The 16110-nt window shown below is 46.2% G+C and overlaps 1 protein-coding gene across 1 annotated transcript in view; it reads right to left on the reverse strand.

Moving 5' to 3' along the window:
• Nucleotides 1-13075, reverse strand: part of RHCE (Rh blood group CcEe antigens) — a 33150-nt gene extending 20075 nt beyond the window's left edge. The window contains exons 1-2 of the mRNA XM_067724655.1: nt 12928-13075; nt 2781-2967 (exon numbers count right to left, since the gene is read on the reverse strand). Coding sequence (XP_067580756.1) covers nt 2781-2967; nt 12928-13075 — 335 coding nt within the window. The remainder of the gene's footprint in view (nt 1-2780; nt 2968-12927) is intronic.
• Nucleotides 13076-16110: the final 3035 nt, after the last annotated feature.

The following is a 16110-nucleotide window of genomic DNA, read 5'->3' on the forward strand; positions in this document are numbered from 1 at the left end:
CAATTAAAACCATCTGCAATATCATGAGGCCAGAGGGGTTCACTGGAGGGAGAGAGCAATATGAACTGGACTCATCAGGGAGGGCTTCCTGGAGGAGGTGGCACTGAGCTGGACAATCCATTGTGGTTAAACCAACCCACCCTCCTCTGGCACTTTGCTGAGACCACCCCTCCCCCTGGGAGCTGCTGATGATGATGCTACAACCACCACCACCACCATAATAGTGATAGTAATAATAATAATCTATTGAGCATTACGTATAACAGGCTTGCAAGTACATCATCTCATTTAAATTTTAATCCTCCAGGTAGCCCTCTGTAAATGGTGCCAGGGTACCATTCAGTACCTCCATTTTACAGGTGAGTACATTGAGACTGGAAGAGGTGACTGTTTTGGTAATGGCCACACAGCTAGTTAATGACAAATGTAAGGTTCAAACCCACCCATTTGGCCTGGATCCAAAGCCTGTGTTCTGAAGTCTGGACACAGACTTCCCACTGTTTGCTGCCAATGTAGTGTCCTACTTAAGGCTCAAGGACTTCAGAGGAAAAGCCAGAGGAGGCCAAAGGTATGGGGAAGGAGCCTCACAGGGGCCAGGAATGACTTGAAATGAAGGGTCCCTCAGTGCTTCACTGTGGCTGGCCATGTTATCTTTTGGGTGAGTGCTCATTTAACTGGCAAAAGCCTAATTCAAGAGATTCTGTGCCAGTGGGAGGATTTCAGACCTCAGGGGCCAGTTGGGACCAGGGAAGGATTGAGACAGCGAAGTACGGTGCTTAGGACAGTCTTGTTCAGGCTGCCATGGTTGGAATCCTGACTCAGCCACTTCCTGGCTGTGTGGCCTTGGGCAAATGACTTAACCACTCTGTGTTTCCATGTCCTCATCTATAAGAGAGGCAAGGCCTATGGAGCTGTTGGGAGGGCAAAGTGAGTCAAGCAAAGTAAGGGGGTTGGTTATTGCTATGATAGGCCCTCCAAGACCTTTTAACATACAGCATTAAAAATATCACAACTTTCAGGGTTCTTTTTATTTTCATATTTGTTCCAATAACCATTTACTAAGTCCTTACTATGTGAGGAAAACAAAGGAGGACAAAACTGAATAAGACAGGCCCCCGCCCTGAAGGGACTGGTCATCGGTGACTCAAGGCAGAACCGATTCAGTGCCAAGTCAGGCCTCGAGCTGGTGAGGCGGCAGGAGAGGGAGAGGGCCGTCTGAGATGCAGGCCTGGACACCGCCCACCAGCCCAGCCAGAGCAGGAAAGGTCAGGAAGGAGCCCATTGTTCAAATCCGTGAAGCCAGCCCCATTGGGGGGTCACAGCTGGGAGGACCCAAGTGGTCAGGGCAGGGCAGGGGCGTTCACTCGGGCTGTAAATGGCCTCTTCTTGTCTTTCCGGATTGACAGATTCCTGCAGGCAGGACGTCAGAAGACGGGGGCAGCCTGGAGATGCCTGGAGACTCAGGCTCAGGAAGCCAAAGGCTTGTGTGACCTTAAGCCAGGGCAGCAGAAACACCAGACCACGATCACCCTATTGGAGTTCCCCCAGAATGCCCTTTGTCACTTCCCAGGTGATTACTGGGGGTGGGGTGGGGGGTGGTTTATTGAATCCCCATGGGGATCAGCTCTAAAATGGTTTAAAAGAAAAAAGGTGAAGAGTTTTTTTCAGGGCCCGTGGGGAGCTGGCTACACTGTGTTTCTTGTCAGGACCACTCTGCAGTGTGTGGGAAAGGTTACAGAGTTAAAACTGAAGTCACTTCCACCAGTTAGCTATGTGACCCTAGGCAAGTGTCTTACGAGCTCTGAGCGTCTAGTTCCTTGCCTGTACGCCACATCAGACCCCTACTTGGAAGGGCTAAACAAACAATGTTTGTGAAGTGCCCAGCACAGAGCCTGGTTCATGGAGAGATGTTTAACAGCAGTGCCCAGAGGTTTAGTAGGGTCTCAGAGGGGAGGGTAGAATGGCCTTGAAGGGGTCCCCAAGATACCTAAGGTGGGATTTACCCATCATCTGGGCAAGACAAAGTTTCAGAATTGGATAAAACCAAAAAACAATTTTTATAGAAAAATTTTACCTGGTTCCTCCTATTAAGTGTGAATGACTTTTTTTGCAGGTATGTACAACTTAATGTATGTGTGTGTGTATATATATATATATACTCTTGTGTAACCATCACACAGGATAACATAGAGAATGTTTACTGCACCACGTAAACTTCTTTTGTGCCCCTTCCTAATCAATAAACACCACCTTCCTCCGGTAACCATTATTCTGACTTCTAGCAACACAGGTTAATTTTGCTAGTTCTTATAAAGGCATCTAAAGAAATCAGAGTTAATTTAAAGAAACTAAAGACAAGGCTATTTCTTGTCCACCAGCATTTGAGGACTGAGAGTACTTCCTTCTTTTCAAGAGACTCTCTCTCTGAGTGTGAGATTTCTATTTCTTTTTGTCTAATCTCTATTAATTTTTTCTTTGAACTAATATTTATTGTATAAGTTTATGAAATCAAAATCAACAAAAATGAAAGGATACAGGGTGGGCTGTAGATCTGGGCCCCTTGTGATGTCACAGCGTAGGGTTGTCAGATAAAATAGAGGATGCCAGTTAAATTTGAATTTTAGACAAACAATGAGTAATTTGTGAGTATAAATAAGTCCTGAATATTGCATGGTGCCAGTGCTGGAAAGAGAAGGGGACAAGCCAGCTCTTCTAGAATCTGCCCTCTCGGGCCCCAGACTCCCAAGGACCCAAAAGTGATCCAGTGGCCGTCCAGTTACCTGGAAAGATTGAGGACCATCTTCCTAAGGGAGAGTTGGTTCAGGAAGCCATCCAGCAGGACTGTCAGCTGCACCCCGAGGGCCAGCATGAAGAAATTGAAGGCCACGCTGCTCCAGCAGTGTCTCCGCAAAGATGTGTTGAGGAAACCCAAGCCAAGGACTGCCATGATGGTAACATCCTGGAAGTCTGCTCAGGGAAGAGATGTCGAGAAGGAGGAGGAGAAGCAGAAAAGGTGGAGGGTTGTGTGAAATTGGAGTTTTACAGAACGGCAGCTGGAGGGGACATTGAAGATCATTGAAGAGCGCTTAGTCAAGTTACTTCCCCTCTTTGAGCCTCAGTTTTCTCATCTGAATGATGGGGATAACACAGACATACCATGCAGGTTTGAGGGAAGATTTAACTGCGCTAATGCAGGGCCTGGCCCATACTGAGTGCTCAGTAAATGCAGCAATTATTGTTATTATTAAACACAATGATATGAACACGTGTAGAGCATCAGGACAAGTCCTTACACATAGTTTACAATCAGTCAAGGTACTGACTCCTGCTTTTGAGAATCCGGTTCAACCTCCTGATCATGTGTGAGAGAAAATAAGGCCACAGAAGCTGGTGACTTAGCTCAGGTCATGCAGAAGAGGGGGCAGAAGCGGGTGTAGAGGTTCATAGGCAAGAACCAAAATTATCTTCGCAGAAAACGGCTCTCTCCCTTTGACCCCTGCTGAAAGGGACCTGGTGGGCCAGCAGAAAGCACCAGAGCCACATGGGCGATCCTCCCCTTTTCCAGCCTCGGACCCTGCACAGGGGCTGCTGTGACAGATGAGCGCAAGGGACTTAGCTAATGTTCCGGAGGGGACCAGCAAAAGGAAACAGGCGGATGCTTTGAATTAATTCCAGGTTTGCAAAATGGATAACAGTTTGGGCTCTGGAACCAGATAAGCTTGGGGTCATATCAGGGCTCCGGCACTTCCCAGCTGTGTGGCTTAATCTAGTTATTTAACGTCTCTGAGTTTTAATAACAGCCGACATTTATTAAGTGTTTATCAAGTGCCAACACTGTTTTAACCACTTCACGTAAACTATCTCATTTAGTTCTCACAAGCATCCTTCAAGGTGGGTGCTGGTTTTTTTTTTTTTTTAATATTATTTATTTATTTGTTTGCCCCGGGTCTTAGTTGTGGCCGGCGGGCTCCTTAGCTGTGGTATGCACATTTATAGTTGCAGCAGGCATGTGGGATCTAGTTCCCTGACCAGGGAACGAACCTGGGCCCCCTGCATTGGGAGTGCAGAGTCTTAACCACTGCGCCACCAGGGAGGTCCCGGGTACTGTTATTATCACCATTTTACAGACAAGAAAACCGAGGCACAGAGGGGTTAAGTAACTCGCTCCAGCTGGTAGAGTTGGGATTTCAACCTAGACGGTCTGCTCTGGAGCCTGTGCCTTGAGCTACCACACTATCTGCCCTCCTGCTTTTCTCACCTATTAAATGGGAAAAATAATCATACCTCTCTCATCAGGTTGCCAGAATCAAACAGTATGAGGCACATAATTGCTCAGAATAGTAAAGACTATTTCATCAACAAACACCAACTATGTTCGTATGTGTACAAATGCCAGGAGAGAGATCTTGAAGGAATTTTTTGCCCCATGGAGATTATCTCTGGGTTTAGGAGAGTTTTATATTTTAAAAAATTTTCAGTGTTAAAAATTTCTACAACCAGCACGTGGACAGTAAGTAATTTTTTTTTAAAGGAAAAAGCATGGGCTTTGAGGTCACACAGTTCTGTTTGACTCCACCTCTATCGTTCCCTATTAGATTAAACCATATTAAATTGCCAACATTTGACCATTTTGACCTATAAAAATGGCGGTTTTTATGTTTCAACCTCTTAGCTGCACGGCCTTGTGGGTTGCTTACTTTCCTCATCAGCTAAATATGGGCAATTCTCCCCCCCACGGAGGGTGCTGGGAGAGCCAGAGGAAGTAATGTTTTGTTCAAGAGCTTGGCACCATGCCTGGCACACGGAGAAAGCTCAGCACCATCATCACCATCACAGCAATAAGAACTCACCTGGTCTCCATCCTTGGCTCTGATAACAAGGAAGCTCTCATTTCCAGATCTCTCCAAAGCCTCTTCAATTTACATTTAAATTCACTTTCATTGAAAAATACACAGACCTAGAATCTTGCACATAGGACTTGGGTGGGTGTTGACGATCCCAGGTCAGTCTGACAAACACCGGGTTGTAGGAGACCCGGGCATCTCCACGGGATCTGGGGACTTGGAGTGGGTGAGAGGTGGGCAATCAGGAGGATTCAACTTCTTTCACCTTTTTTCTCTGACATAAGGGAGGGGGAGGCCATGTTTCCATCTCCTGCTTGCATCCCCTTAGGAATGGGGGTGGAATGGGGGTGGGCAGGACACATTTTGTATAGGGGCTCCTCTTGGGATCCCTCAAATTCCTTCAGGGGCCGAGCAGGAAACTATGTATACAAAGGGTACAATGTGTATTAGGGAGTGGTGAGGGCTATGGCCAACTGGAGACTGCGAACCCCACTTTAGATATTCAAATTCAATCTTTTCTTAAACACTGCTGTTAAAAAACAAATAAACTAACGAACAAACAAACACATCCACCATCTTGCAGCAATGCTATATGCAAAGGGTCCAGATTTATCAACGTTTCCATGAGTAGGGGGATCTTGCATTTTCCTCTCATTCTACAGAAGGGGACCAGAGACAGCCTGTGACTTACTTAAGGGCACACAGCATGTCAGTAGCAGAGCCAAGCTCTGGACTCCTGGCGCAGTGCCCTCCCATCAGGCTAGGCTGTCTCTTGCTCTTGTTTGCCCGCAATGCACTAAAGGACCTTGGGCAAGTCCCTTGCCCTCTTTGGGCCTCCGTTTCCCTATCTGTAACACATGGGAGTCGGACTTGATACTCTGTAAGGACCTCACCACTCTGGTGTGTTCAGAGGAGGGGGGCAGAGGGTGGGGAGGGGAAGGGCACCAGGATTACGGCAGACGTGGGGCTCTAGAGATAGAAAGTCAGAGCCTCTTGGTTGGGGAGTTTTATCAGGCACAGCTGCCATGCCTGCTGCCTGGTATAGGCACTCAGGGCCCTCCTCCCAAGACCCCACAGTGTCCTTGAGGGTGGGGCTGTGCTTCGGCCAGGGGGATGAAATTAGGGTGGCAGTTTCTGGGAGCTGTTGACAGAGCACATTCACCCCAAACTGGTCAGTAAATCACATTTGATTTCAGGGTCCCTTTACTCTCACCCCATGCATCCTCCCATTTCCTCTCCCAGCCTCTCAGGGCTCTGGCCCACCCCTGCTCCTCCCATGTCTCACGACCTGGACCCCAACTTCAGCGCTGGGTCCCAGCTCAGGGCATCCCCACTGGTGTCAGCCTCTGCCTCTCAGACCCTGCGCTAAGCCCCTCATCAGTTGCTGGTCTGATAAGCTAATGATGCTAAGGTGTCCAGGGGTGATAAAGAGAGGATTGCTGCAGGGGCCCCAACAACCGGGCCCCAGAGGGGAGTTTTACATACTGTCTAAGGCAGGCCTTCAGAAGTTTATGAAAGTCCCATGACTTAGAGAAAGTCTAACCTGGGAGTCCTGCAGGACAATAATTACCATCACTGTAACAGCGGGCACATACATGGTGCCCGCCACATACCAGGCACTCTTCCAAGTGCCTGCCAGCCTTAACCTTCAACAAGCCCATGTAGGAGGTACTATTTATTATCCCCATTTTACAGATGGGGACAGGGAGGCACAGAGAGGTGCTGTAATTAGCCCAGGTCACACAGCTAGCAAATGTTGGTGGCAGAGCTGAATCCTGACTCTCTGGGCTTAACCACTATACCATCCTGCCTCTCCATACATTCTTCGCTCTCCATAGTGTCAAACGAAGTGTGTGGGCCTCTGAGTCAGGTTGTCAGAGTCCAGAGTCTGGCTCTATCTCTGTGTACCCGCTTGCTAGTCTGTAAAATGGTCTGAAACAAGAGCACCTGCTCAGAGGTTTGCTGTGCGTACTAAGCTCGCTGGCTCCTTTGAGTTGCTTAGCCTAGCACTGGGTGCACGGTAAGTGTTAGTAACTATTATTCCACACCTGCCACTTGTTAGCTGTGACTTCAGGCAAGACTGTTCCCCCTTCCTTCGGCCTGGCTGCCCCTGGGAGTCTCACTCTGTGTCCCCACCCACCCTAGCCCCTCCCTCTGGCCTGCAGACACTTCAGCATCGACAGCTCTGAAGCCAGGCCAAGCGTCTGGCCCTCAGGCCCTGGGCTCGGCCTCCACACCGTGCTCCCCACCACTGACTGGGAGGACCTCTGCAGCCCCTGTCAGGGACCATCCACGGAGCCCCATGCTGCCTTCCCCTTCCCCGCAGCCTCTCACCCCACCCTCACCTCTGCAGCAGCCTGGGAAAAGAAAAAGAGATTGCCCAATCAAAGGGGCAGTCAAGGCTGAGATATAGAAGGTACCAGGATTCGGGGGTATTTATATGTCACTGGCAAAGCCACTCTTGTCTTTTAGTAGCTCTGCTTACTGCTTCTAAGGCATATGGGGGCAACTGGGTGGTAGCCACAGTGCAGGGCCCAGGATGGTCTCCCAATGTGGCAGCTTGCAAGCAGGCTCTGTGTGATAGGTTGTCAGAGTAATGGCCCCCAGTGAATCATGGCTTCCAGTATAGACCCCTCCCACCTGAGTTGAGCCTTGTGATTGGCTTTGGTTAATGGGACATTAGCAAACACCATACAAGCAGAGGCTTGAAAAGCACCTGCTCATTGGGGCTTGCCCTCTCTTACTGTGGTAACACATTTGCTGCCATGTGAAAAGTCTGGGCTAGTCTGCTGGAACCACATGGGCTAGCTGCCAGCCAGCACTAACTGACGAACATGCAAATGAGGTTATCTGAGGCCATGCAGCCACCTCCAGGCTAGAGATGCATAGTGACCCTAGGTAGAACTGACAGAAGAACTGCATCACCAAATACAGCAAAAATTGCTGAACCATGGAATCATAATCAGGAACAAGTTAGATGATTTCTGTTTTGAGCCACTAAGGTTGGGGGTGGTTTGTTATGCAGCAGTAGATAATGGATGCACTTGCTTCCCCCAAGCATCTCACAGGCACCTGAATCCCAAGCCCAGAATGAACATATCATTGTTCCTTTATCCCACAATCTGCCCCTCCCCTTGTGTCTCTCATCTCAGGAAAGGGCTCCTTCATCTGCCAAATCTCACATATGAAGCCATCCTTGACTCCTCCCTCGTTTTTGCCAAGAACAGCTGATTTTATCTCCTAAGTAGCTCTTGAATCTGACTCTTCACTTCTCCTCTATTGTCCCTGCCCATTTGGCCTCATCACAGGTCATCCAGGCTAGTGGTCATCAGAGTAGGGATCACACCCCTCAGAAGATGCCCCAGGCAATCCACAGGGGCTGCTGGAAGAAGAGATATGAGCACTCTAGTTCTATTCATTTTTACTAACAAAATTAAGAAATTAAAGTTTATTCATAATAAAAGACAATACTCTTTATCAGTCTTGGTATGTGTTCATTCTTCTAATCCTTTTGACAACTAAATAAGTACTATCATCATGTGACAGAGGTTAAAACAGAGGCAGAGAGAGGTTGAGTGATTTGCCCAAGGTCTCACAGCTAAGAAAAGGCAGAGGCAAGATGTGAATCAGTCTAGCTCCAGTAGTCCTCAACTTCCATGAGCATCAGAGTCACTTAGAGCGTTTGGTAAAACACAGATTGCTGGGCCCCACCCTAGAGTTTCAGATCAGTAAGTATGGATGGGGGCCCGGGTATTTCTAACAAGTTCCCAGGGGATGCTGAGGTGGCTAGTCTGGGGACCACACTGTGAGAACCACTAATCTAGGCTCTTCTACCCCTAAAGACACTTGGTGAAGTTTGCAACTCTGCAAGCATTTAATGTTGAGATGAACCCAGGAGCCTCCTCTCACTTGCTCAGGATGTCAGACAGCTTAGTGTCCTAGCTTCGGAAGGTGTTCTAAGGGAATATTGGGCCACTGAGCAGGGGGGTGACATGTGTTTCTCTGTATTCGTCATGGTGCAACTAACGACAGGGATTTGTTTTTTTTTAAATTTACCTCTATATTATGGAAAAGTTTAAGCATACACAAAAACAGAATGAGTAGCATGATGAACCTCATGTACCCATTCCCAGCTTTGATGATTGTCACATGGGGTCAATCTTGTTTTTATTATCCTTGTTTCCTTTCTTCTTTTTTTCTTTTTGGCATGAAGCAGACCCTAGACATCATTCCATTTCGATATGCTTCTCTAACAAATAGGGCTCACTATTTGTTAAATTGTTAAACCTGTTTCTAAATAGGTTAAAAACCACCCACTATGCTATTATCACACCTGACAAAACTAACAATAATTTCTGTATATTATATAATATTCATGTTTTATTCCAGTTTCCAGATTGTCTTAAAAATGTCTTTTTTAAGAATTGGCTTGTTTACATATGACCCAGCAATCCCACTACTGGGCATACACCCCGAGAAAACCGTAATTCAAAAAGAGTCATGTACCACAATGTTCACTGCAGCTCTATTTACAATAGCCCGGAGATGGAAACAACCTAAATGCCCATCATCGGATGAATGGATAAAGAAGATGTGGCACATATATACAATGGAATATTACTCAGCCATAAAAAGAAACGAAATTGAGCTATTTGCAGTGAGGTGGATGGACCTAGAGTCTGTCATACAGAGTGAAGTAAGTCAGAAAGAGAAAAACAAATACCGTGTGCTAACACATATATATAGAATCTAAAAAAAAAAAATTGTTCTGAAGAACCTAGGGACAGGACAAGAATAAAGACACAGAGGTAGAGAATGGACTTGAGGACACGGGGAGGGGGAAGGGTAAGCTGGGACGAAGTGAGAGAGTGGCGTGGACATATATACACTACCAAATGTAAAATAGATAGCTAGTGGGAAGCAGCTGCATAGCACAGGGAGATCAGCTCGGTGCTTTGTGACCACCTAGAAGGGCGGGATAGGGAGGGTGGGAGGGAGACGCAAGAGGGAGGAGATATGGGGATATATGTATATGTTTAACTGATCCACTTTGTTCTAAAGCAGAAAGTAACACACCATTGTAAAGCAATTATACTCCAATAAAGATGTTTAAAAAAAAAGAATTGGCTGGTTTAAATAACTTATCATTTACGGGGACTGGATTAGGTTAAGTGGATTGACAGATTGCTTCCTAGTTTTAACTCAACTAACCTTCACAAAACGGACTAATGGCTCAAACAACTCCTGCCAAAAAACAGAGATTGAAGGCAGAACAATAATGGCAGCCAAACATACAGAAACAAAAGGGCAGAGTGATACTTCTCCTCGTGCAGACTCTCCGTCAGCCACATTCAGAGTTTAAAAAAAAAGTCAATCTAATCATATCTGACAAGAAGTCAAGCAAGATAATTTGAAATTGTTAAGAAGACCCCGAGGAATGGATTGCATCCACTATCATTTATTTATTTATTATTTTTTTTGGCTGCATTGGGTCTCTGTTGCTGCACGCAGGCTTTCACTAGTTGCGGCGAGTGGGGGCTACTCTTCATTGCGGTGTGTGGGTTTCTTACTGCACTGGCTTCTCTTGTTGCAGAGCACCAGCTCTACGCATGCAGGCTTCAGTAGTTGTGGCACACGGGCTCAGTTGTGGAGCACGGGCTTAGTTGCTCCGCGGCATGTGGGATCTTCCTGGACCAGGGATCGAACCCGTGTCCCCTGCATTGGCAGGTGGATTCTTAACCACTGCGCCATCAGGGAAGTCCCATCCACTATCATTAACAGTAACCATGGACCTTGCCTTAAGAGTAACTGACACCATTATGATCAGTAATTTGAAAATATTTTATATTTACTTTTGATTTCTTTCAAATTTTCTAAGTTGTGTACTTGTATAATAATGTACAAAATGTATTCATGTAGCGGTACGTATAAATATGGTGCATGCTTGAATAATGGTGTGCATGATCAGAAAAATTTGAAGCCCCCTGGTCCATACTACACTACAGCCTCCACACTGGCCTTCTACCTCAAGTCATGCTCTCTTCTCCATCCCCATGCCAGCCCTGGAATGGCTTTCTCCATAACCCAAACCCAAACTGATCACACTCCTGCTTCCTATTAGATCAAAACAATGAAGGGCAAACTTCTCACTCAATGCAATGGGTCCACCACACCCTGCTTCCCTATTTATGCTCCAACAGCACTGCACTGTTAAACCCCAGATTGGTGCAGTCTGATGAGTGTACACACAATGGTTCCTGCTGTGCTCTTGACCCTCCATTTTCACATGGTAACTCCTACTGAGCCTCCAAGTCCTGGCTGGGCAGTCACTTCCCTCCAGAGGCCTTTCCTGACATAACCATCTCCCTGCATGGGTTGTGGGCCCTCCTCTGTGCTTCCATACCAAGTGAGCACCTGAGGACACTTATATCTATTATATGTTAGCAGCACAGCCTAGGGGTAAAGAAGAGGGACCCTGTACCCAAATGACAAAGTTTCAATGTTGGCTCCTACGCCTACTGATTATATGACAAGAGGCTCAACCTTACTGTAAAATGGGGTCGTGAAGCATCATGGTTAAGGGCATGGAAACTCAAACCATGCTGCCTAAGTTTATTTTTTTCCCTTAATTTAGTTTTATTTATTTATTTAATCTATTTAATTTTTTTTAATTTTTTAACTTTTATACTGTAGTGTAGTTGATTAACAATGTTAGTTTCAGGTATACAGCAAAGTGATTCAGTTATACATATACATGGATCTATTCTTTTTAAAATTCTTTTCCCATTTAGGTTATTACAGAATATTGAGCAGAGTTCCCTGTGCTATACAGTAGGTCCTTGTTGGTTACCTATTTAAAATATAAGGCTGACTAAGTTTAAATCTGCTGTGCTATTGCTAGCTGAACAACCTTGGGCAAATCACTCCATGTCTAAGTGCCTAGTTTCCTCACAAGAACAAAGGAGATCATAATAGCACCTGTCTTGTAGAGTTATGGTAAAGCATTTAGAATAGTGCCTGGTACCTAGTAAGTAATCAATAAATATCATCCCTGATTAGCATGCGTTTGGATCTCACATGGTTTGTAATACAGGGTTGAGGGAATGAATGAGTGAATGGATTGAATTACATTGTACCGGATTAAAAAGAATCAAAGTAAATTGAAATGAATTAAAATTGCGCCCAGGTCTCACTTGTCCAGCACTGAGAGCCCTCTCTGGGCTAGCCCATTAAGCAGTATAGGGACTTCCTTTCCCAAGTCATCTCCTTGTCCTTCTTTCCACTGCTGAGGGCCCAGGGATGCCTTCCCTTTGCTTCCAGTTAACTAGTTAATATCAATTAGAAACAAGCAAGCACTCAACTAGGCTCAAGTTTCAGCTTTGTCCCAGGGACTTCACTCCAGGAGGCCCTTCCATTATCATAAACAACATATTGACCCACAGATATACTTGAAAACTCATCTCAACTTTTAAAAAAAGCAAAAGCCACACCACTGTGGATGTCTGTCTTGTTTAGAGTTGTTCTCATCACAGTCTATGAATATTTTTAGCTGCATATAAAATAACAACCATCCTACATTCCCCTTCAGCCAGAGCTTATGGCTCTGGATTTGCAGGCAGAAAGCAGACTTCCCAGCCCCTAAGTGAGAGGAAAGCTTCCAAAAGGAGGGTGGCACAGAAATGCGAAAAAGAGACAAAAAAAGGAAACGAAATCCCCCAAACCCAACAACAACATGAAATTCATTGCTTTTAAGGAGAGAGAAGCGGGGGTGGGGGAGCAGAGAAGCAGAGAATTGTGAAGACCATTTGGCAAAGGGAATTCTAGGAACACAGAAAAGGAGGCCCCTCCCTCTGCCCTGACAAATTAAGGGAGGCTTCATGGAAGAGGTGATGGTGACACCGGTCCTAAAGAAGAGACTGTATTGTTGGCTGGGTCTTTGTGCAATGAATGGAAGAGGATGAGGGAACTCCTTTCCTCGGAGGCTTTGTGGAAAGGAGCCCCTAGGCCCTTGGAGGACCACGGACCTCCTCTTCCCCTGCCCCTGCTATTTGCCTCTGTGACCACCTCCCCTCTGGACACTCACCTCGATAGGTCCTCATGAGCTTCTTCTGTTCCTTTACAGAAGTTTCATAGGAGGTGAAAAAGAAGAAGATGAGAATGAGAGTCACCTCCAGCATAAAGGCCCACAGGGTCAGCGGGCCCCGCACAGACTTTTGGTACTTAGAGCCCATCCTGTGTCCGTCTCTGTGCGTCAGTTCCACCAGCACTGGGCATTACACCTCGGCTCCACACCCACTTGGGGGAGGGATAGGGGAGACACCTGCCAAAGGCCTTATCTCAGGCTTCAAGGCTGGCCCTGCTGGCCTGTCTATGGAGTTAACACAGGAGCAGAGGGGCAGTGACAGGGAGGAGGAAAAAAATGCATTTATTCCAACATTAACTGATTCATTCAATCATTCATTGACTTATTCATTCAACAAGTAGTTGCTGCATTCCTACTACAGGCACTGTGCTCAGTTGAAAGGAGGGCATTCATTCACTTGATCCCCAAACATGAGAATCCTTCTCTACCCCTTACTTCGTTTACCTTCACTATATCTTGCAAGAATGGCAAAGAATAGATCAACTCAACACCTCTATTTTACAAATGGAGAAACTAAAGCTCAGATGGGGCTTTGGATTGGCAAAATTTCTCTTTAAAACCTTACCACATGTCAGAGATGGCACCAAGTGGGCTCTTAAAAAGGATATATTGAATGAATGAATGAATGAAAGCAAAGAGCAATGCTAAGCCCTGGGGAGGACACAGGACCCACAGAGAACTAAGTCCTCAGAGCTACACAGTTGAAATTATTTTTATTTGAAACTGTACTTAAATGGACCTGTTTCTAAATCTCTTAAGGGCAGGTGGGAGAAAAGAAAAGAGGCTTGGGTCCAGCTCTAGTAAAACCCTGGTGAGGCTAAAATTGTCCCCCATTCTGGTCACTTGCTCACAGAGCATCCCAGGACTCTGCCTGGGGCATGAACACTGCAATGCATTTGAGGATGGCCACCGGCCTTAGCACGCCCAACTCACAATGGAGGATAGTCCCCTGGAATAGGATTTAGGGCACCTGAGATCTAGTTCTGACCTGCAGCTAACTTATCCTGTGGTCACATCCATCTGCTCAGCAGAAGACCTAATACATAGTAAGCATGGAGAAAGGGAGGGAGGGAGGAATCAAAGTTTTTTACCTTCTGCACTGGCCAGCCACTGGCCAGCCACTGGCCACTGAGTATAGACTGAATTTATGGGATCCCAGAGACTAAAACTTGGCTAGGAGTAGCAGGGAGGCAGATTTTGACCCAACATGAGTGGATACTTTATTGACCATTCATGGGGTAGTGAGCACCCTGTCACTAGGGGAATGCAAGCAGAAACTGATGGTTGCTTGTCAGAGATGTCTGGCATGCGATTCATATCTGGATCAAGGGAGATTCTAATCACCTGGTAGAATCTTGTCTTTTTGTTTTTAGATGAAGAAACCGAGACACAGAAGGTCACACCCAAGGTCATACAGTCACGGGCATCAGTCACTTCTTGCTCAGCACAGCTTTATTTACAGAAGGGAAAAAATTGAGAATAACCTAAATGTCCAATAGTAGAAGACTGGTTAAGTAAACTATAGGACACACGATCTGCCACCCATATGATTGTTCTGAACATGGGGGAAAATCCAGAGGAAAATGCTTTTAAGGTTTCTCAAAAATGGCACAGAGGATATATTATTTGGTGAAAAAGGAAATTACAGAACAGTGTGTAAGTACGATCCCACTTTTGTAAAAAATTAATGACACAGTATGTTAAGACATGCCTAGGAAAAAAAATGGCTGCAAACCACTACCTGGTTACTTTTGCTTTAGGTATTTTCGGGAGCTAAAATTTACTAAGCACTTAGCATGCTAGGCACTGTCCTAGGCACTTTACATGTATGAACTCAGTTAACTAGCCTGTGAGATGGGACTATTAGCCTTTACTACAACAGAGGAAGCTGAGGCACAGAAAGGTTAGGTGACTCGCCCAAGTTTATGGGGCTAGTAAGTAATAGAGCTGGGATTTCAACCCAGGAAGTCTGACTTGTGCACCTGGGTGTTGAACCACTTAACTTTAGTCCAGATAACTTCTAAGTCTTCTTCCACTTCTAAAAGTCTAGGAATGTAGGATTCTAAGGCTTCTGCTATCTCAACAGTAAATAAGGGAGTAGGTGCCCTGGTCTCTAGAGATTAGCCCTCATGGTCAGCCCTGGTTCTGATTTCTGGTCCTTTTCTGGCCATCAGCACTTCTGATGAGCTGGGTTTCCTTAAAGAGGGACTCCCCTGTGAGGGGGATAAGTGAATGTGACCCCTGTTGGCATGGGTCCTGTACCAGCAGGTTGTAAACCAGGCAGCCCAGGGAAACCAAGTGTCAAGCAGATGAACACCAAAGGTTTCCAGTCGCTGCCAGCTCCTGCGCCTGGAGCCCCTGATGGTTGCGTTTACCAGCTAGCAAATTCAGTGATTATGGCAGCTGGTTCTCACAGAGGCATCCTAACCCACTGTGTGTCCTGATCCTGCCTCAGTGAGGGACGGACCGCTTGACAAGAGGGCCAAGCTTCTCAGTGAACAGAAAGGCTTTTTTTATTAAAGGGAGGGGACCCCCACAGGTGGCCTCTCCCAGAAGACTGGTCAAAAGGGGAGTTTTCTGTCTTCCTCTCTAATTCTTGCAAAAGACCCCTGTTTTCTGATGACAGTTCCAGCTAGTGTGACTCCAAATCTTCAAGGCAGGGTCCCTAGTACAGAAAAGCACAGGCGATCTAGGCCAGAAATGTCATAAAGCAAATCAAATGTTAATTGTTGACTCTAGGTGGGAGGTGAATGGCTTTTCACTGAACATTTCTTTCAACTTTTTTGATATATGTTTGAAATTTTTCATAACAAAATGTTGGGGGGAAAATATTCTGTGTGCACCTGCCACTCCCTATGCCAAAAGCACCCCTCCACCCAGGTATCTGCATGCTCCTGCCCTCGCTGACCCAGATCCAAGCAACAGGAGACCAGGGACTTTTGACTCTTGTATCCTCAGCACCTGATGCTTAGTCCGTAGTAGGTGCTCAATAAATATCTGTTGACTGACTAACAACTGCCATTTCTGGAATGCCAAGCACCGGACCCAGCATTCTGCGTACATTATTTCATCTGCTCTTCCCCTCAAGCCTGTGAGTACAGGCATCACCGCTCCCATTTTACA

Source organism: Pseudorca crassidens, chromosome 2, assembly GCF_039906515.1.
Source record: "Pseudorca crassidens isolate mPseCra1 chromosome 2, mPseCra1.hap1, whole genome shotgun sequence".
In the NCBI taxonomy this organism is placed as follows: domain Eukaryota; kingdom Metazoa; phylum Chordata; class Mammalia; order Artiodactyla; family Delphinidae; genus Pseudorca; species Pseudorca crassidens.